The sequence below is a fragment of the Chelon labrosus genome (assembly GCF_963514085.1).
Source record: "Chelon labrosus genome assembly, chromosome: 12".
Lineage (NCBI taxonomy): Eukaryota > Metazoa > Chordata > Actinopteri > Mugiliformes > Mugilidae > Chelon > Chelon labrosus.
The window spans coordinates 12,390,085-12,415,519 of NC_140345.1; the positions used below are offsets into that span (position 1 = coordinate 12,390,085).

A 25,435-nucleotide genomic window follows, 5' to 3' on the forward strand; every position below is an offset into this window, starting at 1 on the left:
TGGGTAAACAGAACTTCTGTGAGAAATCATGAGGATAAAATCTTTTTCTTTTCTTTTTTTTTTTTTGCTATTGTTAAAAAGTTGCAACGTTACCGTCTTTAAAAATAACAACCAAATCAGAGCGCATTATTAAAAGAGCGGAGATGCTACAGCTCGAGGCGGAGACGTGACGCGCAGCAGCAGACGCTGTCAGCCTGAGTGTGTCACAGTGTGCTGGAGGCCTGAGACCAAAGTGCTGCTCTGTTTGCAGTACCTATCAAGTAGATGACAACACGGCTCTTAGCCTACAGTGCTTAATGGACTTTTTATGGGTTTGTCTTGTGATCGCATGACCTGTGGCACCTTGGCCCCTCAGTGGCTCTTGGCACACTAGATCAGAAACATGCCTCCCTCCGGGTCTGGCGTAATTGGGGATAGAAAGGAGGTACGCACCCCCCAAATTAATGAGTCGGGCTACACGATGCAACAGTCGACCACAGCTTTGTCACAGACGGACAAGAATATGCAAAAAAAATATATTAAAACCTTCATCGACGGAGATCGGGGGGTTGGAACAATTAGTGCCGTCCTGGATCCGCATGCCGCCACTGCATCTGTTCTGCTGCCAAGCTCCTAAAACAAACTTTAGTTCCACATTTTACCGTGACTACTGGATCAGTCACACACGACGCAAACTAACATTTGAGAGCTATTTAACTGACTGGTGCTCAGAGTCGTGCAGGGGAAATTGTGCGGTGTGTATTCAAACGGGCCCTGCAGAATGGATTTAGTATTTTAAACCGCGATTGTTATCTTGAGAAAAGAAAAAAAAAAAATGTCAAAAACTTAAACAGTATTGAAAGGTTACTAAAATTAATCAGCAGGTTTTCGTAAATATATATGATGCCAGCTGTATTAAAATGCATGTTAACATGAACTAAAATTCAATACTTGAGATGATCTGAACTAATAAGAAAGTTGGATGGTAAAGTAATTGTCACATAGCATCAGACATAATTTGTCTTTATTTTCAGGATATGATATGACACTCAAGTACCAATATCATTGTCAAGAGAAATAACCCATATATGAAAAGACAAAAAACCTGTAACATAAAGAAATGATCACAAACCATAGATAAATATGGACACTACACCGCATCTGTAGTAGTTCTTCCTAGACAAACTTGTGATTCTACAAATCTTTTGGATCCTGTGATAATTCACTCGTTTCTAAAATTAAAGGAGTGTTATAAAAAGGCTAGATCACACAGGAAATATGATTTCCAAGTGCTCATGATCTCTCACTGTGTTGGAGCTCTCTGGCCTCCATGTCTTTCACAACTTTGGAGAAAAAAAAAAAAAGTCCTTGAGGCAAAATGCTCCCTAACTATGCTATGCTAGTCGTGTGCGGGGCCAGGCATGGCAAGGCGGTGGACGGGGTGGAGGTTCACATTACTGGCCCTCCTCCTCACGCAGGAACTGGAACACGGAGGAGAAATCTTTATTTGCATAACCGCGTGCAGACATCATACGGTAGATCTGATGGGCTAAGGATCCGAGAGGGACAGGAGTCTTTGTGTTGGTTGCTGTGTTCTGAGCGAGGCCCAAGTCCTGAAAAAGAAAAGCAAACACACATTAGAAAAACCAACAGAGCTGAAAATTAAATTTTAAAACCAAAACCACTCGTCCACACACACACACCGCAGAGAATTTTCTCTATGTTGTAATAATATGATCGCTTTTAAGAGGGATGTAAACTACTGCGGAATAGCTCCCTGGATTATTTTAAGTGTTATGACCTACATAGAAACTTTTTTTTTTTTTTTTACAACATTATTACTTTAGTCTCTGTAATATGCACTGTATAACATGGAAACGGGTCCTGCATTGAAATAAATATAAATCTGAGCCATATAGTCAGTATATGAACGAGAGATGAATTTATTTATGTTCCAAAATTAATGGGCCCATTAACAATTTGTTATTTCTCTACATTAATACCAGGACGCATGAATGTAAAATGTGCTTTTTAAACTGACCTTAGCCATCAGCTGGGTGCCAAAGCCTCCCTGGTAGTTATTCCCAGAGGGGACTCCCTCCATGACTCCTGGCACAGGGTTGTATGTGTCACTAGACCAACACCGGCCTGAACTCATATTCAGGATTTTGGCCAAAAGTTTGGGATCAAGACCAAGTCTGTCAATAAACACCAATTTAATATTAAAAAAAAAGGATATTGCGAATGAATGATGTAAATACACACACTGCAACCATTTATTGTCATTTTAACCATGGAAGTGTTTTCACCTGATTCCCAAGTTCATAGTCTCTGAAGTCCCAATCATTCCAATGGCCAAAAGCATGTTGTTACAAATTTTAGCAGCCTGAAAAAAATGAGGGAAGTAGGATTAGCACTGAATAACCCAAATGTCTAAATAATAAAAAAAGAAAAATACGATTTCATTTAAGAATTCACTACACACATACTTGAATAACTGCTTTCTTTTCATGTGTGACTTGGGAATAAACATCTGAATCACAAATTCATCCTGACATTTCCTGACTAATACAAGACATCTGCCCACACCTGTCCAGTTCCAACTTGACCGCAGTAGACCACATTAGCTCCCATGCAGCTGAGTAGCTCTTTGACTGCAGTAAATTCTTCCTCTGCTCCTCCGACCATGAAAGTGAGTTTACCAGAACTGGCGGCACCCACACCTGGGGAAGGGAACTCAAGGGTTCATATAATGGTTGTTACGTAGGGATGGGTGTTATGTAAAATTATGAACAAATGAAACGTGAAGATAATCATAAGAAGATGAATGTTCATCACAGCAGTCTGTCAAACCTCTTCAAGAAGTGTTTTTACTACATTCTGGTGAGATACAACAGGCACAGTTGCTCTGTTTAGCAGACATAGCCAATTATTTAGGGACCTCTGAACGCATTTCACTTCCAAAACACAACATTTTTTAAAACAGACAAAAGCATATGGCACAAATGTAAAAAATCAAAAAAGCAAGAATCTGTAGCTTTTTAAATATTGAAAGCAAGTATTGTCACACTGTTTGGTCAGCCTTTGTCTAGATTTAAGAACAGCTGTTTCTGGATCTATTTGTACGATTGACAGTGTCTTCAGGTTCACATGGGGTTAAAAGCTTGGCAATACACAATAACCAGGTGCAAGCCACATGGGTGCCAAGAAAGAAACCACTACACTCTTATAATTAATCCTAAAGTTTACAGGAAGCCAACAGTGAAGGACCGAGATGGGTGCTCCTCCTAAGCAGTCTGCCTGAAGCATTTTGTTTTAACAGGAATCTAGAAACGACTGTGCAGAGAGGTACGACAGCAGGGCCAAGAAATAAAAGCAGCATGGCTTCGAAATTCACTTTAAATAACAGTTTACACATATATTTTTGTATAAGTTGTGAAACATTTGACTCAATAACTGTGTTAATCTATCAAAGTTGACACGAGATTTCTAACATTTACAAGAATATAGAAAAGCAAGAAACATACAAACAAAAAAACAACAAGCAGTCAAAAAGCAGTTGAGATCCAGAAAGCAGTTTACAAGAGAAGCCCAAACGGTGTGTTTATGTGTTCTTGTACAACACTGAACACTAAATGCCTTATTAAGGTGAAACATAGTAGAAAGACAATCAATTTGAGAAGGAAAAACTGATATTCATATTTTTGACCACTTCTCGTGGAATATACGATTGGTCATTTCAATCTCTTAAAGTAGTTGCAAAATTAACTTAATAATAAATCAAAAACAAAAGATTCAACACAAAGGGATAGTTAAAGTACAAAAGGGTGCATCTAACTCATGAGTGGAACAATCATGAAGTCCACTTCGTTGAAAACACACCCTTTGTTAAAAATACCTAAGCTGTCAGAAAACATATTTGCGGATGTCTGTGAAGGTTCTCAGTCATTCAGGTCATGGACTGATGCTAAAGAAAAGGCAACTGGACTCGTAGAGTTGCCTTTCTTTAAAGTTTTTGGACATTTATTTGTGGGTATTCTCTAAAGAAAGCATTCCTCTCAACCGTTTAACAGGTAACGATGGCGTGTACTAATGAATCTCTGTTGTATTGTGGAGCACTTGACTGAGACATTTCTATCAAATGTCAACACCTGCTCAGAAATGTCAACCAGAAATCTGATCCGTTATTCCCTGGCACAGATGATCCCCATTGGACCCTGCCTGGAAGACGACCAGATATTGATGCATTTTCTCTTCTACAAATCATGTCTATTTCTGTTAACACTGCTGTAGCTTTTGGTAATGCATATATTATTCCAGTTTGAACAAAAAAGAAAGACTGCCATTATCTCTGCTGGTCTGTTTTTTTCCAACCGAAGAAACAAATTTAAGACACATGCTGACTCAATTATCTTCTCCATGTGTGCTTTTATGTCTAAGCCTTAACCACACTGCCACTGTGCTTCTTTTGATTTCTGGAGATGTTCAAACCGTTTCATTTAGAAGCTAAAGCCCTGTGATTGATGTCAGTATCACAGTATGACATACAGTTCAGTTTGCCCTGCTGCTAAAACGCAGCCACCACACACACAGAAGTTCAAGGCAGAAAACAGGGACACTTTAATCCATATGCACTACTATGGGATGGAAGGCTATAAATCATTACTAATCTTTAGAGCCCAACCATAAAATGTACCCATTTCAACTCAAAGAAAGTGGCTGTCTTGACACAGATGAAGCCAAGTTCAAACAAAACCCGTTTCTGTATGGACCCCCAAGAAAATCAGAGGACAGGAACTACCTTTTTAAATACATGTGAAGGCAGCTGCCCTTCTTCCTTTAGCTAGATGCTGGTGCTCTTTATTAAGCAGCAATTCATCAAAAAGCAGTTTATTAAAATTAATGTAATATTAAGGCAGGTGGGGAGTACAGTTAATGATGAATCTGCTTTTTAATGAGTCACGTAATACTGGTTTTGTTGGTTACCTTTAGACTGCACGGCAAACTAAGAAGACACATGAACATGGTAACATGCAGCAAATTGAAAAAAGAAAATGCTGCGCAGTGAGACACGTAACCAAGTGTAGATATGCTCTAAAGTACAGGTGCAGCTCAAAAAAATCTGAAAATTGAGATTCATTACACATAAAGTGAAATATTTCAAGCCTTTATTTCTTGTAATCTTGAAGATTATAGCTTACAGATAATGAAAACCCAAAACTCAGTGTCTCAAAAAATTAGAATATTGTGAAAACGTTCAATATTGGAAACGCATGGTGTCACACCCTAATGAGCCAATTCACTCAAAACACCTGCAAAGGTTTCCTGAGCCTTTAAATGGTCTCTCAGTCTGGGTCAGTAAGCTACACAATCATGGGGAGACTGCTGACTTGACAGATGTCCAGAAGACAGTCATTGACATAAGGAGGGAAAGTCTCAAAAGGTCACTGCTAAAGAAGCCGGTTGTTCACAGAGTGCTGTATGCAAGCATATTCATAGAAAGTTAAGGGGCGGGAAAAGGTACACCAGCAACAGGGATAACCGCAGTCTTGAAAGGATTGTCAAGCAAAATCCATTCAAGAATTTGGGGGAGCTTCACAAGGAGTGGACTGAGGCTGGAGTCCTACACAGACGAACCCTAGACATGGGCTACAAATGTCCCATTCCTCAAGTCAAGCCACTCCTGAACCAGAGACGTCAGAATCGTCTTACCTGGGCTGTTGTTCAGTGGTCCAATGTCCTCTTTTCAAATGACAGTAAATTTTGCATGTCATTTGGGAATCAAGGTCCCAGATTCTGGAGGGAGAGTGGAGAGGCACAGAATCTACGCTACTTGAAGTCCAGTGTGAAGTTTCCACAAGTCAGTCAGTGATGATTTGGGGTGCCATGTCATCTGCTGGTGTTGGTCCACTGTGTCTACGGTCAACGCAGCCATCTACCAGGAAATTTTTAGAGCACTTCATGCTTCCTTCTGCTGACAAGTTTTATGGAGATGCTGATTTCATTTTCCAGCAGGACTTGGCACCTGCCCACATTGCCAAAGGTACTAAAAGCTGGTTCAATGACCATGGTGTTACTGTGCTTGATTGGCCAGCAAACTCACCTGACCTGAACCCAATAGAGAATCTATGGGCTATTGTCAAGAGGAAGGTGAGAGAAACCAGACCCTACAATGCAGATGACCTGAAGACCGCTATCAAAGCAACCTGGGCTTCCATTGTACCTCAGCAGTGCCACGGGCTGATCACTTCCATGCCACGCCACATTGATGCAGTAATTCATGCAAAAAGGAGGCCCAACCAAGTATTGAGTGCATAGATATGACATACTTTTTAGAAGCCTTTAAAATATCCTTTAAAAAAATAAAAAAATAAAATTGATATTGTGTAATATTATAATTTTTTTTAGATACTGTGTTTTGGGTTTTCGTTATCTGTAAGCCATAATCATCAAAATTACAAGAAATAAAGGCTTGAAATATTTCACTCTATGTGTAATGAACCTAGATGATATACGAGTTTCACTTTCTTAAGTGACTGACAAAAAATATTGTAGTTTTTCACGATCTTCTATTATTTTTTTTTAGCTGCACCTGTATAGAAAATGCAGCCAAATACAGAAAAGCAACAAAAATGTGTTTTTAAAGCAGCTATGCCCGCATCATGATAAACAGACTGGCCAGCTGCTCAAATACATACATGTTGTCGTCGATGGAAAATTGAGCAAAAATTCTATTAAATACGTTTGTTTGAACATTTGGATAGCATGATTCATGCTGTGAATTATATTTCAGAATGTGAGTATTGTCAAGTGTGTGAAGTGGAGAAGGTGTTTTTTTTTGTTCTTAGTTGTGTTTTGTACATTTGTAAGTGTTTAATTAAACAGCAGATTGTTGAGCTCTTAGCGATCTGAGAACCCATCAGTTATTGTCTGAGGACTATGAGGGAAATGACCGGTATTTATCTGGATAAGAGATAACGGATATCCAGGGCTATGGAAAGAGTTTACTCTTAGTTAACAGTTTAAGATACTACAACATTTTTGATTAAGGTGTTTACTTGCTGCTTGCTCAGCTTGCTTGCTGACAGCAAATGACCAGGGCTTCAGCCTCTGATGATCATACAGTTTACCTGCATGCACCCACAGCCTGCACAAATGTGGTAAGTCAATACGACCTACACAACAAATGGAAATAAACAGCTTTTAGAACCAAAATGAAATGGCTTACCTTGAGATTTTGCATATTCAGCTCCATGGGCATTGAGCTTTCAAAACCAACGTAGGAATGACTATTTACTAAATACCACTAGTAATTAAATGAAAACTGCAACAAATATGGCATGCTCTCAGAAAGGTTTCAGGATATAACCTAAGTTTTTGTCCCACCAACATACTGTACTAGCCTGGTCGTTACCATCCTACGTTTCCGCCCGAAATTTGATTTCGGTCTGCACGTTAGTCTGGCCCAATGTAATAGGAATCTGTCTCCGTAATGGGCGGATGCTTATTTTGAGGTTTAAAATCATTGGAGTTCCCTTAACCAATCAGCAACGTTTGGTAATGACGTATATTGTGCGCCGGAGTTCAGGCTCTTACGCTTACCACTTCCGCTTCCAGTTAAATAAATCAAACTTTTCCCAAAGCCAGTTGGAAGGAGAGCTACGACGTCCTTGCCATTTATAAAATTGACAAGACAAGCCTCTTGTTCTGGTTTTAATTCCGTGATGCTCTCGAGAGTTGAGACAACTTCGCGGATGGCTTCTAGCGTCTCTTCCTCCGTCACCTGATTGGCTAAGACCGCGCGGTTACACGCGAACCGCAGAAGGGCAATTTGGCCAGACTCAGTGGCAGACCGAAATCAAATTTCGGGCAGAAACGTAGGATGGTGACGACCAGGCTAATACTGTACATGACTGAGGGTAGAATATTTCAGCACACAGAAAGAACAGCATCCCAAACGACATCAATAACCAACATACTTCTGTAGAGAAAAACTCAACATTATACTCTATTAGCAGTGTTCACTGGATGGTCAAAGGCTTCAGATGATAGGTACCAACAAGTAACCTGGCTGCATGAAAGTTATCTATAAAGAATCAGATACACTAACAACCGGCGTATATATATCAGGATCAGGCTGAGATGTGATTTATGCATTATACAACCTACGCCATGAAAACGTCAAATTTACCTCCCGATACAGGTGCGTCCATAAAAACTGCCCCCATCTTCTCAGCAGCAGCTGCCATCTCTTTTGAAACAGATGGGTCAATCGTGCTGGAGTCAATGAGTAGGGAGCCTTTCTTTACCTTTCTGTAGGAAACGGTAAAAGAAAGCTCAGTTGAAACTGGGACAAGTACATGGCACTACAATCAACATACTCAAAGAAAAACTAGTGTACTTGAGAATGCCGTTGGGTCCAGTGTACACTTCTATGACATTGGGACTCGAGGGGAGCATGGTTATAATACGGTCGGCCTTGTCCGCTACCTCAGCAGGATTGTCCACAATCTGAGAAAAACAAACAAAAGCAGGGCGTGAGGAGAGGACACAAAGGAGGGCGTTTTAAAACAGAAAAATGTACATAGATTCAACTCGTACTACCTGAGCACCCAGTTCTTGAACTTCCTTGCAGGACTCCGGGAACACATCTGTAGCAATGACTGGGTATCCATGCTTCAGTAAATTCTTCGCCATTGGGTTTCCCATATTTCCCAGACCAATAAACCCCACCTGTGTCTTCGAGGCCATGGACCTTGTGGAGACTGCAACACAACCACCAAATTAATGAGCGGCATGTCACCTGGTTCCTGTTTCGCATTTCAGGAAACACCGCTCCAGTTCAAAAATGTATTTAGTGTGTGCTTAAGTGGAAATGAATTATTGAAGTGATAATTTATACATAACATTTAATTGTAGCTGGACAAAAAACTCTTAAAAGTGCTGTTTAAGCCACATTTTGATTTTATGCCAGCGTAATCGCCCTTCAGTATCAAAGTCATCAGAAGTAATGATACCCAACCGTTTTCAATGTTTACTTAAGTATGTTTTGATAAAAAGGTAACTTATTTGAAGCCCACACAGAATTTGGTAAAATAAATGAATCAAATAAACAACTTTTCATACCGAAGTGCATCTTCAAAATATAATACACCATCCATACAGTTCTCTGCAGGTTGACTACTACGGTTTCTTTACCCATATACTGTGTTTTAATAACAAAATCTTAATATAAAACCTGAAAGGGAACTTATAAAGATAAGATATTCCATTCAGAGAAGTCCTTCAAAAGGTTATGTAAGTAGCTACAAAGACCCTCCCTCTCTCATTTACAAAGTGCAGGTGGCAGGCATTACATAAAATGCCTTCACTAAAATTACAGGACACAGTAGGACACAAGACCACATGCTAACAGCTTTCATTACATTGCGTTTTAAAATACAAGAGTGAAGACCCGCAGCGTAGATAAGACGTTTGTTCTAACACATTTTTCAAACAAATTGAAAACTGGAGCTCCTGCAGCAGCAGTAGCTAGCAAAACGCTTCTCAAACTTCTCTTTTCTCAAGCAAAAACAAGAGTTTGTATCACAAATAACTCTTCGAATAACAATTTGAACTTCGTACAGTGTCTTGCATAATGCGTATACAGTCTTCGTTCATTGCCCTTACCGTATGTAAAGTCAACATGCCTGCAACACCTTCTCACTAGGCACCGAGACCCTCTCAACACGGCGGCCATGCTTCTTTCCTCTTGACCTTACGCGTGACGTACGTGTGTACGTACATTAATGACGGCAGATCCCGCCAATCCAGTAACAGACATGCGCAGCACGCCTCCCTGTTTGAGCCAATGAGCTGAAGGGGAGAGCATAGAGCACCGATTTACTTCTAATATGTGATGTTGTTGCTGTAATGTTCAACAACTATCACTGATAGCCTTAATGCGAGCTCTGCTGCTACAGTCGGACGTGGTGGAGCAAATATTAAGTAATACATTAGTCTAACATTAAAATGCATTATATTTGTTGCTTTTAAATGACATTTTCCGCCATTCAAGGTTAATTTTGAAGCCATCTTTTTCTTATTTCTTGGCCCTGCTGTCTTGCCTCTCTGCACAGTCTTTTCTAGATTCCTGTTAAAGCAAACTGCCGTTTACTGTGAGCTTCCTGTAAATGCCCAATTTAATGAAGTAATTAAAATAATAACAAGCATTTAGGACACTGCTTGTCCAATTTGTCTTTGAAAAACGTTATCAGTTATATTTTTCTTAAACGTTTTATGTAATGCTGGAGTGCCTTCAAATTATAATGAACATGTTATCAAATAATTTAGATTTTTTTAATATTGTAACTATTGGCTCCATGTCATGTACAACAATAAATCTTTTTGTATTTGCACACATTGTGCTTTTTTGTCGTCGTTTTACTATTTGTAAATCAGTTTCTCCGTCATATATGAGCGATATTTACATTTTGTTCCCCAGCTAGGCCCTTTCAGGAAATGACGCAATGTTGTTATTATTCCAGGAAGAGGACACGGGAAAGCACTGAACTGCGTCAACAATTGTTTCTATGATACATTGGGATTTCAGTAGCTGTTCAACATGGCAACTAGGTATGTTCAAAGCTTATTTTATAAATTTAACTAAGAAAACAGCTGTTGATGTTTTTGTCCGCTCGACTTGTGTTTCTAGGCTGTAGTCGAGACACGTCGCTGCGAACTGTTTACGTTAGCAATAACCTTGTCCTCCGGTTGATAGCACGGCTCTGTAGTTAGACTAGCTGCTCTGTTTTCGGTCAGCGCGATGTATCCTTTCTCGATATGTTTATTTAGCGCCTTAAAGTGAACATTTGGATCTGTAGTTAATCTTTTATCAGTTCCACGCGTCGTCTTACCCTGTTGGTTAATGCTAAACCGTGTCTTGAAAGTATGTAGCTAAAGCTAGCCAGCTAGCTGCATAGCTAAGTTAGCTGATGATCACTGTATTCACATTAGGCCCCGTCTCGAAGCTGGTAGTTGCTATTTCGGCCATTATACTTTGACTTTTAGCAAATTCATATTCAACGTTATACACCAGAGTGAGGACGTCTGTGTTTGCTGTGGATGACGGCACCATTCAGTTTCCGATCAGCAGTCGAGGAATATGTTTTGACTGTCACGGGCCTAATTACGTCGGGCAAATTATATCATCTGAGGCCCAGATGGAAAATCCCTCCTGATGTCGGACTCACACTTAAACTTAATCGTGTGGTTTTGTTTTTAGTGTTTGGTTTACATTGAGGTCAGATGCTAAAGATGAGTCTTCCTCCGTTGTCATTTAACTACTCGTTTGTGGTGGCACTGTGCCAAAATATGAAGTATGACATGGTCTAAGAGACCAAATTAAGATGCATACTAGGTCAATACTCCTCCTGGGCTAAAAGTAAATTAATAATTCCAAACAATGGCTTAAATAAGAATGAATATCACCCACTGTAACTGTATTTATTTGTGTACCAGACACGAGTGCCTAGGTGATGAAGTAAAACTTATTTATGCTTTATCCTGGCTTAAGTAATTTTCTTTTTTCCTCTTAAAATATAAAAATGAAACGCACACAATAATCTCCAATGTTAGAATTAAACTATTTGTATACAAAAACAAAGTTAGGAGTTGTTATTGACAAAATAAAACCACTTGTTCATCTTTATATTAAGTTACAATTGTAGTCTGGGAAAATATCATATATATCTTTTTTCATTTAAAAAATGATTTGAGTGTAAGTTATGAGAAAGCTAAAACCTTGAATAAGGTAAAAAGTTTAGTACAGGACGCAGTATCGTCTAAAATTTGTTATGGGTGTAACTGTGTTTCAGCATCCAGTGTTTAAAGTTGTATGGATATAGCTAAAGTACCATTAACTATTGCTTTTCTTTCCAATATTCCCATTCCTATCATGAACATCCCTGGAATTACCTCCATGAGAGGTCACAGAGATGCCACACTTATCAGGAAAAACAAAGGATTATTGCATTATTTATTAACCCAGGACATGTGACAGTGACGTAAATGACCGCTGGCAGTGAGTCACACACCGTGTGATTTATTACCTTAACCTTTACATGGACATTGTTATAACAGAAAGTAACAACAAGAAGCCCTGGATAACCAGCAATGATGGGGGCAAGTAGAGGAATGGCTGCACATCAGATTGTAATGTGGCGAGAGTGAACGAGTTAAAGCTCTTCTAAAGATGGTTGGACTGCCCTGTTCCAGCTTTAACAGTTACCGCCCATCTGGCCATCACCCCTCACCTCCCCCACTGCTCCTCATGTGCCCCACCCCCAAACTACCAGCATAGACAGTGCATCTCCTCAGACCCCAGGTTCGACAACATTGGACTCCCTAAAGTTAGCCCTACAGTAAAGCTGGCTGACCACAATATTTCAGGATGAAGGACTTCACATTAAAAGCTGTAGTTAGCAGCACAGCAGCACTCTAAGTACCCTACCCTGACATTGCCATCTTTGAATAGACAAGAGGGGAGACAGATGTGCCTCAAACATTCAAGATGGTTTTTGTCATATGCACAGTAAAACAGCAGTTCAGAATATGCAAGGAAATTATTTTCAAGTCTCTAGTACTAAAAAAAAACTATAAATAAAAGTAATATAAAACCTAAAGAAAAGAAATACAAAACCAATAGACTAATACATGGTCAAGGAGAACGCATTTCTAACTACAGTAGGAAACATCCAAGACTAAGAAAAAGGTGATCGACCGTCATATATCTTTCCCATTCCTGCAACCACTATCTATTAAAGGAACTTTAACTTGGGTATAAAAAAGGATAAAGCAGTTCTTTGCTGTGTTGTGCTGGCAGGAATTAAAAGTGATAGGTTGTGTGGCTGGACAAGCGAGAAGGACACTGTGTAAACTGCTCTCTATCGGTGACGGTCACCCTCTGCACACCACCATAATGAAGCAGAGGAGTAAAGTATGTTCAATGGCAGGTTGTCGTCACAGAGCTCTTCAAGGGATTCCCTTGTCTCCAGAGCCACACTGCACTTCCAGTCACTTTACGGACTCGTGCACTGTCATCTTGCAATGTGGAAGCTTTACCTGGTGTATCAACAATCTCTGTATGTACAGGACCAAAATTGTATCTGAACATATAGTGCAGCAACTTTTTAAAGCAAATTTTAATTTAATTAGGTCAACTGGAAACAACTGGAAGTTTAAATTTCCTTAGGGATCAGATCAGTAAAGTATGTCTCTCTTGTCATGACTTGAAATGTAAGTTTGGTTTATGGGCTATGGTGTTGTGTAGACGGTGGTGTACATTGTTCATAATGATCTGGATTTTTTTCAAAGTCCTTGCATCTGCCACCGATGTCAGGGACTCCAACTCTGTGCCTACTACAGAGCCCACCTTCTTTATCAGTTTGTCCAGACGCGTGGTGTCCTTCTTCTTAGTGTTGCCTCCCCAGCACACCACAGCATAGAAGAGGGCACTGGAAACTATCGTTTCGTTTTTGACCTAAGTCCACCCAGCGGGTGCCCTTTGTTATAAGTGTAAATAAGTAACTGATAAGCCTGTGTTTGCATTCAGTGAGAAGCTAAACATAATGATTTGCTGTCTAAAAACTCACTATGGCGTTCTTTCAATGTTATAAATGTTAGGATTATGGCCACGGTTACAGTTTTTATTGAAAATTACGTAGCTGAGAGGATAAATGGCATGTCATTCAATAGTACACAATACTGTCGGATTCTAAGTGTTAAAAGTGTTTTATTTTTTAACTGGCTGGCAGTCAGCGTAGACAGTGGTATTGTAGTTGTTTCTGTGGTTATTTCATATGTGTTTCTTTTTTTTTTATTTGGTCTCTTTCTGTGTAGCCACTGCTGAGTGATTTATGGAACTGTTCCTGGACGGGACTTTACTGAGCAACAACATGGACACATCGAACTTTGCCCACGTCATTTTCCAGAATGTGGGCAAGAGTTACTTGCCCCACGCTGCACTGGAGTGTCACTATACCCTGACACAGTTCATCAAACCACATCCAAAGGACTGGGTTGGCATATTCAAGGTGAACAACTATTTTTATTGTGTTATTAAAAAAACAAGATTTACATAAATGTTATGAATACATAGTTGTAGTCTGTGTGCTTGTGAATGATTTACAGCTATGTGTCAGTATTTTGTTTTGCATAAATGACATGAATGTGATTTTACTAAACATGTGGGAAGAAATAATTCATTCACATGTAAGAAGTCAGTGCAGTTGAAAAAGAGGATTGGCAGAAGGAGTGGAGCTTTGGACCCTCACTCCACGCTTTAGTGTCCCACATGGATCTTGTTATAGGAGCACATTAAATCCAATACAGTGGCAGTAATTTATTTTCGTTTGTAGTGAATCGCGGATGTCTGCATGCTCTTCTAGATCCCCTTGCTTTTTATCTACCAAAGAGGAGACCAAAGCTGAGATTAAATCGCAACAAATCACAAAACCTTTGTGTTACAGGAACCTACTCAGTTACATAAGTTACACGGCAACATCTTGTTCACTGAGTGTGTTGAATTTAGCAAGGGGCATTGTATTGCGTAAAACCGTAACCTTTAATCGGTAAGAGGGAGATTTGCTCTTTCTTCTTATTGTGGATTTTTGAAGGGATGCACACAGAACGTTTTCCCTACCCTCAGTGTGAAATGAGGTCATGTTGGGTAAGTGGAGGTGGATCAGGTTTTGTCTGGAGGCTGTTTAAATGCTGGATTCTGCACCCTCCCCTAGTTGGATGCCACATCAACTTGTGATTAGCCCGGAGGTAGGCACCAGCTGGCAGTATAGACTCAGCTTCCAAACTACGGCGCTTCACTGGGAAACGCTGAGTGCAAGATTGTAAATTGTGTAAAGTTGTGCTGGTGGTGTTGACAGATGGGATGTTTGGTGCCAGACTCTTTAGTTCGCATGTAAGGAGATACCTGGATATGCTGTGCGTCACTGTTCTATCTATTTATTAGCTATTGGCGTACAGTCAAACGGAGTGTATGCTTCCTTATTTTATCTATCCATCTGTATGCTTTGGGCCTGAATGCATGTTCTAAATATGATTAGTTAAGTGACTGAAGGGGAATTTGATTTAATTTTATGCATTAAATCTAACAAGCTATTGATGATAAATCATTGGGAGTCATGTTCCTGTTAGCGTTACGGACAAAAGCAGCTTCTGATGTTGCAACATGTGCGCTACTGCGTGATGTGAGTTGGGCTTGGCTTCATGGAGGAATGTTGTTGGGACAGGTTGTCAGTGTGGCGGAGGAGAAAGCAAACCCAGCTTTATAATTAACCTGTCTCTGAGCACAACCTCTCTTTGATTCATGAACAACTGACTCCCCAAGAGTCTAACACAGACAGTACTTCATCTTCTGCAGTAATACTTCCACCGACTTCTGTCAGCTTTCTTGTCACATTATTGAAATGCCAGTGGAAGTTGTGTTAAAACCAAACTACATGTTGTATTGTTAGTGTCCGTTGGAGATTGCAGTGTTGCCTATGTTACGGCTTCAGTCTTTATATGGCAGCACAATGCTGCCCTCCATATTGCAGTCCAGTCTGTTGAAGTTCCTCTCAGTGCTTTCACCCACCACCACCTCTGCACCTCTAATGAGTGGACTGGTGAGGGCTAGCCTTCAGTAATGACACTTCACTAACTAGGTGCATGTTTTAATTGCTTCCTGTTCTTTACTGCTGGTGGCTGGAACTGCACTGGTAACAATTGGGGGTTTTGGAGCACCAAGGCCTCCTATCTCTGGCTCTGATGAACACTCGCAGCATTGTAGCTGTAGGCTGTTTGCACACAGGTGAGAAAATAAGCTGCCCAGACAGTGGAAAAAAGACTGCCTGCACCAAACGCATCTAGACAGTCTGACCGGCTTACATTTAAGAAGTTTAAAAACTTTTCAAAGCCGTGTGACCTAATCAATATTTTGTGGCTGAGGTTGGTGTAAGAGGCTGTTTTTTCTGGTCTTGTTGTGGATACATGTGTGTGTTCATGTGCGCACCACCAAAACCAGCCAGCTCAATGTGACACTGATTTTGTTTGACAGTTTTATGGCACTGGTCTAAAGTTATGGATGTATTTGCTGCACTTCCCCCTCATCAGCCATCAGTTAACAACACATAAAATACATATAATTACATTTTGGTTTTCATTTTCAAGTTGCCTATGTATAAAATTTTCACCTTTTTCTCTCTTCCTGTTAGAAGTGAGTTGTAGCTACACTTCCACGGTTAGGCTTGTTCATGACAGGGGTCAGTCCACATGCACATGGTGACCAGCAGTTCTTTCCAGATGATCATTTTTTCTTCTTAAAGGGGAATTTTCACAGGAGGCATGTTCTTACACTATCATCCTAACATAGATTGAAAACCCCATGATTACTGTAATAAACCCGTTTGAGATATTTTTGAAGTGACACTGTGGATTCGGGAAAGTTTCCCTGTTAATCCTCCATTGTTATTATCTTACACTGATGTGGTGAAAACGTCTGGTTAAATGTAATCCCCACAATGTCTCACAGGTTGGTTGGAGCACAGCGAGGGACTATTACACATTCTTGTGGTCGCCTCTCCCTGAGAGCTATGTTGAAGGCACCGCAGTCAACAGAACAGTGGTCTTTCAGGGTAAGATCATGCCATAGTTTTTCTAAAAATTTTGACACCTTTTAATAACCACATATCTGAGAGCTGTGCAGAGGATTGCTGAAGGTTTTATATAGAATCAGTATGTGTTTAATATACAAACACATACAAATGTTCCTAACAGATCTATCTCAGTTCTAGTGTTAACATTTGAATAAATTTTTATCTTTACCACTGGAGCCATGAAGTAATGGAAACTGACACGTTTGGGAAAAGATTTGCTTTTAGGTTCAAACCAACAACTTCCTAAATTCATACTGTGTGCTCCAGATGAGACTACAGCGCAGGAAACGTTTTTTCAGTTTGTGTTAACATTGATGAGTGTGCAAGTTAAAGTGAAGCTTCTGACTGAGCTAAGTTTAGGGGTATTTAGGGGTGGAATATCTTTTGCTTTGACTCCGTGTCCTGTTAATTAACCGGGTATCATTCTTCTCCAGGATATTACGTTCCCAATGACGATGGCGAGTTCTACCAGTTCTGCTACGTGACCCACAAAGGGGAGATCCGGGGGGCTAGCACACCTTTCCAGTTCCGTGCCAACAGCCCCTCAGAGGATGAGCTGCTGACTGTGGAGGATGAATGCAACTCTGACATCCTGGTGGTCACCACCAAGGCTGGCTTCCTTGAGGTAAAGTGCGCCTAAGCATGGGAGACACAGTGTACAATTGTGGAAAATATAATTTCTGCTGAGTTGAACAATTATTTAGTTTAACGGTGTATTTATTTTTGATTTGACAGCAAAAGGTGGAAGAAGCCCAGAGAGAGAAAGATGAGCTGCTTAAAAATATGGCCCTCCTGCAGCAGGAGAAGGAGCAGTTGGAAGTTGATAAAGAGCGCCTGCAGAAGGAGTGTGAGCAAGAGAAGGAGACCTGCGCCCAGCTGAGAAGAGAGAACCAAGTAAGCTGAGAAATGACTGAGCCAGGTTTTGAAGGCAGACGGGAGTGCCAGCGGTATAAAGGGAAAAATATACATTTGTATGCGTTTTAAAACTAAATGAAACAAAACACCTTGTGATATATTTTAGTTGTGCTTTAAAGTATTAGCACATGCTTAAGTAATTTGTAAGAATGATTCTCCTGTAGTTATTAAAATAACCTTTTTGGTTCATTCGGCCAAGCAGTCTCTTAGCACCCCCTAGTGAAGGTTTCCAGACAGGCAGAGCTGTCCAAAGTCATGGTATACTCAAAGAATAAATCACCCTCTGACAGATATGAAGGTCTGCATTATCAAAGAAGTAATCCCATTTTTTTTTTATAGCATAACATTAAGTCTTAAAAGCATTGTCAGTAATAAGTCCTTTTGGCATCCTCTGCCATAAATCTGCTGCTTTTAACACAGCTTTCAGATGAAAACATGATTACGGATTTTGTGGCTGTTAATTTTACGACTGTACTTTTATAGGATTTTTTTATGTGGTGTGAAATATAAAGATTTCAAAATTCAGATTTAAACAAATTGTAAAAATAGAAATTTCGTATTTCTTTTTTGATGTCTCCTTTCAAACTGATTGAGAGATGAAGTTCGTTTTGATTTAGACTTACGCTTTGCAGACAGCAAAATATTTATGTTTTACGCAAGCTTAGAATGAAAGACGGGGATGGAAAGTTATACACAAGTGTCTCGTGTCAGAATTTAACCCATCTAGATTAATGTAGTGTTGGTCTGGGCACAATATATGTATTTTATGATTTTATGAATGATTATACTTTAAATCATTTAATTCACTGTTTTATTTGTCTCCTAGGAGGTGCAGCACTCTTCCCAGGCTGCGCTGGAGGAAAGAGAGGAGGTAAAGAGGAGACTGGAGGAGGCCACTGCCAGGATTATACAGTTGGAGGAGGATATGATTGGAGTTACGCAGAAGGGCCTTCAAAAGGAAACTGAGCTGGACAGGTGAGCTCCAAATAAGAGCGGCTGCGGCAGATTCGCTGCTTGTTTTTGTTAAATGCACAGAAATATTATGTGAATATACACACTGATATATACACTCACCTTGTCTCCAGTCTCAAGGACAGAGTGAAGAAACTCACAGCAGAGAAGGAGGCGCTTGAGTCTCATCTCAAGAATGAGAAAGATGAGAAGGAACTGTACAAGGTAATTTACTGCTTTTTAAATAACTTACTTAAATGTATTTCTTCGAAAGAGTTGCACTCAGATGATCCTTGGCCAGTGTTAATTAGGTAGCGGCTATGTGTTTTCATGTCACATGTTCATTATGTCAGTGGTTTTGTCTTAGCACGGGTCTTAGTTGGCTGCTAAGATAGTGACAACGCTACAGTCTGTACAATTTATTGTTGTTATTTTAGATTCACCAAATTTAGAGGTGTGATTCATCCCCTTTTTTTTTCAGTTTCTTTCCTGTTTTTCACCTTCTAATTCCAGCATTATTTTGCATACCCTTCTTCAACATTTTAGTCTAAACAGGGCATGGCTTATTCTGTCTTCTGGTGCGCCTGGCGTTTCCGTGTCTTTGTTGTGGTTCGGCACCGCACAGGAACTGGGAGCGCCGTATACCGTACTGCCGCCAATGAAATGGAGCCAAAAACCTTAATTTAACTTGTACTATCACACTCCGACTTTTGCAAAAGGACAACTTTATGGGCCTATCTCAATCTCTGTTTTGTAATTGAGGTCATGCAACATTTATTTTAACAGTCCTATTTTAACACGCTCTTTGGTGCGCGCTTGTGATCGGCGTTGTATAAATGAGGGCAAACTCGACTTGTGTTTTATAACCTCTTTTGTGTGTGCATGTCGGCACGTGTTCTCATTTGTGTGTGTTCGCACTAGATTCACCTGAAAAACCGAGAGCTGGAGAACACTAAGCTGAGTGCCGAGCTGCAGATGCTGAAGTCTGTGGACGTAAACAAGGAAAACACCATTGCCCAGTTTAAAGAGGAGGTGGGACGCCTGCAGACATGCCTCACCGAGAAGGAGAAACAGAACAGAGAGATTCTGGCCAAAGTTTCCCCCCTGGTAAAAATGATATAGTTTTGCTTCATTATTATATGATAATTTAAGGATTAATTATTAATAAAACACACATATAAAACCACATCTTTATTGACCTTATGGCAGTGAAATCACTTCATATGTTTGTTTCTCACAGGGAGATATGAAAGTCCTGAAGGAGCAACTCCGGCAGAAGGAGGAGCAGCTCCAGGCCAACCAGCAGCAGTCCACCTTGTTGGCTGCGGAGTTGAGGGACACCTCTAGCGCACGGGACCGTACCATGTCTGAACTGTACCACATGAAGCTGGAGGCTGATGCCCTCCGCCAGGCCAAGGCTGAAGCCCAGGCCCAGTGCGTCCGCCTTGAGCGCCTGATGGAGCAGATGAAGGCAGAGGCCAAGCAGGAAGCAGTAAGGATGAAAATCCAAGAGCCTGACAGGCTTTCTCTTTTGAGTTTATGTGTCATATTACATTTATTATTAGACATGTTTAATATTGTTGTAAACAGGTGTAAGGGATCTATGAGGGTGGAAAACCTCTAGTATCCTATGACCCAGAGTAGTAAAGGGCAAGTGGATGAAAACAACTGAATTTAAAACCTTTACATTATTTTATTATTTTATTTGGTAACATGTATAATTAGACATTGAATAATTAATGAGAAATAATTTAAGTTTAATCTAAAAATCTAAAAAAATCTAAAAATATAATTACATGAGAACAGATTCATGTGTTTTCTATTTGTGTCAAACACGAAAAGCAAATTTCAATATCTTCTTCACAGACAAATTCCAATATCATCCATCATTACTTCAAGATAAAAAATTGCAATATAATAAATCATAATAATACTGTACTCCATATATTTGTTCAAATGTATTCTCAATATGCTAGTGATAAATTTTTATGCTATGAAACAAACAGGATGTTTTATTGCTTCTGCTTTTGAAGGAGGCCGTTATTCTTTCCATTGTTGCTTTTTATTGATCACCAGTCTTGTACTAAAGAATCATTTGATAGCACTGCTTTAATAAAACACAGTGTTGTCATTGTAGATAATGAATTACATTCAAAAGATACTTGTCTGAGGGATTTACTTTCTATCTTTGTTTTTTATCTTTGTTTCCATCTGTTATAATGTAACCACATAGTGGTCTGTGCAGTTCGCTCAGCTGTGTTGTTTATGTCTGATGTGTCTTTCTGTAATGTGTCGCACCAACAGGTCAAAGCAGAGGACGAAGCTGCTACAGACCCAGCTCTTGTAGCAGAGCTACAGAGAGAGGTGGAGGACCTAAGGCTGCGGCTGCACATGGCTGCAGAACACTACAAGGAAAAATACAAGGAATGCCAGCGACTGCAAAAACAAGTGCTTAAACTCTCTGAACAGCAAGGGGTAGGTCCCACCAGATACCAGTCAGCATACTGTAATCATGTTGCAACAAGTGAAAGAAGAGAACGACCTGCATTAGATTTCTGTAACACTGTGCACTGTGCCTGCCTTTCACTCGCAATGTTACTGTTGTGTATTATCAGTCGGCGGTGGTGATTTCTTAACCGGGGTGAATTGCAAAAAAAAACAGGAGATTAGACAAATAAATATTCATCAACATTCAGTGTGTTTTCTGTAAGACATTTATTCATGCCTTTTAAACGTCTGTATGAAGTAAGTACGCACAGAATGTGATCTGCTGTACACGTGTTTTGTTTTTTGTGTGTGTATCCAGCTTATGCCTGTGTTAATTCATTTTATTTTCACATTTTTCTATCGTGTTGTATCTTGAAGTCATTTCATTCTTTTGTCTTTTCTGCTTGTAGGAGCTGAAAAGAAGCTCAGCACAAGAGGTGGCAGCAGTTCCTGCCTCAGTGAGTCCAGACACATCAGTGCCAGGTACTGATATTTAATTATTTGAGTTTGTAAGTTATAGAATGAGTAATTGCATTTAGAAATTGTGGATGTCTTGCAAATGGGTCCATCAACGTTTTTATTTTGAACTCACAGCTTGGATAAATTGGAATTCAGGTTGGTTGTAGCAGCATGCCTATTTACCTTTGTGTTTTGTCGTCGTGAAACTCAAGTCATAGTCTTACTTGCCTCACTTGAACAAACTGTCTGACTGATCTTTCTTTTCCTTGTAGGAAGTCCAGGGTCTGCTGATCCAATGCTGGAAGCCATCATCCAGGAGAAGCTGAAAGGCATCAGCAGAGAGGCATCTGACAGAAATGACAAGTACAGGAAATGCAAGCAGTTGCTGATGGTAGGAAATATGTTTTCTTTTTCTTTCGGCTGGTGTGGCACGACCAGCGCCAAACTAGATGTTCAAACATGTGAAGGGCTTATGTAGTTCAAAGGTATTATATAATGGTACGGTGTAACAACAACATGCCTGGTCAATGTTTGCTTCTCTCTAGGAGGAGAAGGAGCGTAGCTGCATGTTTGCTGATGAGTTGGCCAAGATGGAGGTGAAATTCAAGGAGCAAATGAAGACCAATGAGAACCTGAAGCTGCAGCTGGCAGCAGAAGAAGATCGTTATAAGGTTAGTCTAGTCAGAGTGCAGACACTTAGCTGCCAGCAATGCTGTCCTGTCTTCAAAGCAGCTCTGTCTTTGGACTTTTCTGTGCTTTTACCGCTGGCTGGTCTAGCTCAAGGATTGAGCCTTTGATGCTGTGTCTCCCCTTGAACACAGTTGCTCTGACAGTGTTGTTTATGAGCAGGCCTATCTGTGAGACGGCATTTTACTACTGTTTATGTCAGGCTCTGGAGACAAGCAAAGCTTGGCTCATCTCTAGTTGCCTGGCTAATGCTGCGCTTGGCTCAGGTCAGGCGGATATTTGCTTAGTGTCTCGAAGAATTCAAACAGGTTGTTTTGCTTTGAGCAGTATTGTACATAAATCAGTCCTTAGCTAAGGGAAGCCTTTTATGGCTGTGATCAATTAATGTCAGGCACTGAAGTCTGACTGTATTTCAGTGACACATTTTTCAGTTAGCAGCACATCAAAAGATTGGTAACTAGTTTTTTCATTGCTCTGTCTTTGTGTCCTTTGTTTACTGCAGGGCCAGGTAGCTGAGAAAGGACGCGAGCTGAAGGAGCTGAAGGACACACTTGCGCTTGTTGTGAAGGAAAAGGAAAAACTGGAGGGGGTTAGTGACAGCTTTCATTTTCTCTTTTATAGACTTCTTCCACTCTAAAAATTCCCTGAGCCATACCCCTGCCATTTTCCCTCTCCCAATCTGGTCTGCGTTTATTATGCCTCTAATTGCAGATGCAAAGTAAATGAGTTCTTATTTTCCATTCCATTACTTCGGGCCATAGCAAGGTCCTTGCTGACCTAAAATATTGCTTCGAGGTAATGCCGTTATAGTTAAGAGGAGCAGAATGACCCAATTTGGGGTTTAGACTGTAAATTAACTTGGCGTCTACAGCTAACATCAATAAAACACAGAGTCCCATTCCCTTTGAAAATGAAAAGAGTTTCGGTTTTAATGAAGGTGCTAATTAAACTAGTTGTGTGAGCAAGAAAAAAAACTCAAGAACGCCCGGCTTGACTTGGCGAGTGCAAGCAGTGACGTATGGCTTGTCTTGTCTGACTGGAAAATACAGAGAGATGAAATCACATATGGGGCAGTTACATCCAGCTTCATCTGTGTGGAAAGAATGAAAAGGCAGTGCTTTTCCCACCAGTGGAGTTGCCACATAGTCAGTGGGCCTGTGTTGAGAGGTTACCTGTAGGTGTAATTATTCAGAATAAATAAAAGTGATATACCCCGCAAATTATTTTAATACCCATGGTGGATTTTAATCTTTCCAGTGCTCTTCACTGTCATGAAAAATAATTTGTGTTCCTCAGGAGCTCCAGAAGACCAGCAGCAAGAAGGGAGATCAGGGGTCCAGTGAGAAAACCAGTCTGGAGAACCTCCAGTCAAGCGTGCCTTTATTCCTGCAGTACCCTGTCCCTTACACCCAGGATGGCCCTACTCCTCTGCTGGTTTCTCAGAGCCCTAGCAAGCTGCACTTTGGGAACCCTTACTCCATGTCAGACTCAAAAGGTTGGTTTACTTTTCAGAAAATCACCGTCCTCCACCGTCAGCTGCAGGGAAGATTGACTAGAATTTACAGTCTCTCGTTTATTTCCCTGCAGACGAAGCAGATGAGCAGTTTTCAGATGACCAGCCACTCAGGCTGCCCCCTGTGGGCCCACCCTCCTGGGACAGCAATGTGGTGTGCATCCAACCCACCCGCAACCCCAGCCGACCAGAAGGCCACGAGGAATCAGAGGAAAAACAAAATAACAACGTTAGTCCCTCTCCCATGTGAAATATACACTTTAGCTTTTGGCTTTCGTCTGTTGTGGGTACATTTTAATTAATGCTGTTTTACCTTTCCTCTCTCAGGGTAATACCAACGAACAGCCCACAGTAACTGAAACTCATAGCCCATTTGTGAATGATGGACAAACTGCCTTCTGCTTTGATCCCAGGTAACACGGCCACACACGCCCACGATCTAATAAATGTCGTCTAAGTATGCTGCACCCTACAGTAAACTAAACCTGGGCATTGTAACTTGCGTAGAGTGTTCTGCTGCACAAGCCCCTTTTTGTTGGTATTAGTTGAACAGCGGGCCACCCACGTCGCATCAGACAGATGCTCTTTATTAGCCCGTGCTCCTGGTTTGCCCACATCATTGCCTGACTGCTTCACTAACGTGAGCGTTGTTTCCCTGCCTCCCTCCCCTCCCGTGTCCCCTTCCCCTGTCTACAGCATGGACATGAAACGATGTCCGCTCTGCGAGGTCATCTTCCCGCCCAACTATGACCAGAGCAAGTTTGAGGAGCACGTGGAGAGCCACTGGAAAATCTGCCCCATGTGCAGCGAGCAGTTCCCGCTGGACTGCGACCAGAAGGTGTTCGAGAACCACGTGCTCACTCACTTCGACGGCCACCCGCTCAACTTCGACTAGAGAAACAGAAAAATTACCACATCCCGTCTGCCAACTTCCTGTGAACCACTGAAATAATTCACTCTGCACTCTTTTCTGCATGTAATGGTGTGAAGATCCTCTCTTTAGGACTATACTGACTTTCGCTTTCTTACTTCAACTTAGAGAACACTTTGAGGTGATGTGACATTTTAATTCAGTGTATATCGCAGGGCTAAGGGATCTGTTTGCAAACCAAAATGCTTTTCCTTTTTTATTATAGGCAAAAGACTTCCCTTCATTTGGATTTGAAGAATAATTTAGAGGGACGAGACTGTTGTACGTACATATACAGACCTTAAATTGACTCACAGATCTGTTAAGTCTACAGGAAGTAACGAATCAGGGAAAGAGATAAGTGTTTACCAAACTTACATTTCAAACATGCAAACAAATGCTCCCCACCCCTCTCTCGAACATCACTGTACAAGTCATTCGGTCATTGTTTATAGAAAGCAGCCTTGGTGCACCATATGCAGTCAGGGAGAAATCTTCAGTGATACATGATTATACAGTATATCATCAGATCATCTATTTTAGAATAATTAAAGCCAATGATATTGTGACAGCCTTGATACTTTGTGTATGATATAGATTTGTTTTTAGGTTTCCTTTTTGTTTCGATTATTTAATTGTCTCTAAACGAATCCTTTCATATCGTTAGCTAATCAGTGCATGCTCGGCTTCTGTTCAACTTCCTTCTTTCATTCTTCTCATTTACAATATTAAGTTATTTTATTCATAGAGATGTTTCATTAGTTAAGTGAGTTTCATGTATCTAAAATGAACTAATAAAGTCTGTTTGAAACTGAATTGCGTCTCTACAGAGCTTAATAAAGAAGG

At 40.5% G+C, this 25,435-nt stretch overlaps 2 protein-coding genes across 2 annotated transcripts; one reads left to right on the forward strand and one right to left on the reverse strand.

Annotated features, from left to right (window-relative positions):
- Positions 1-986: 986 nt before the first annotated feature.
- On the reverse strand, positions 987-9,754 carry hibadhb (3-hydroxyisobutyrate dehydrogenase b). The gene is made up of 8 exons (XM_084556605.1): positions 9,649-9,754; positions 8,584-8,744; positions 8,381-8,490; positions 8,171-8,292; positions 2,569-2,702; positions 2,289-2,365; positions 2,021-2,177; positions 987-1,592 (listed from the first exon to the last, which is right to left on the reverse strand). Exons 1-8 carry the CDS (start codon positions 9,716-9,718, stop codon positions 1,434-1,436), a joined length of 990 nt encoding a protein of 329 aa, XP_084412731.1. The 5' UTR covers positions 9,719-9,754; the 3' UTR covers positions 987-1,433.
- Positions 9,755-10,479: 725 nt separating this feature from the next.
- On the forward strand, positions 10,480-25,405 carry tax1bp1b (Tax1 (human T-cell leukemia virus type I) binding protein 1b). The gene is made up of 18 exons (XM_084557180.1): positions 10,480-10,593; positions 13,858-14,051; positions 16,544-16,646; positions 17,102-17,292; positions 17,403-17,561; positions 18,409-18,557; positions 18,668-18,758; positions 19,455-19,640; positions 19,774-20,025; positions 20,838-21,008; positions 21,431-21,503; positions 21,752-21,870; positions 22,025-22,150; positions 22,669-22,755; positions 23,463-23,661; positions 23,754-23,908; positions 24,007-24,092; positions 24,376-25,405. Exons 2-18 carry the CDS (start codon positions 13,875-13,877, stop codon positions 24,572-24,574), a joined length of 2,523 nt encoding a protein of 840 aa, XP_084413306.1. The 5' UTR covers positions 10,480-10,593; positions 13,858-13,874; the 3' UTR covers positions 24,575-25,405.
- Positions 25,406-25,435: the final 30 nt, after the last annotated feature.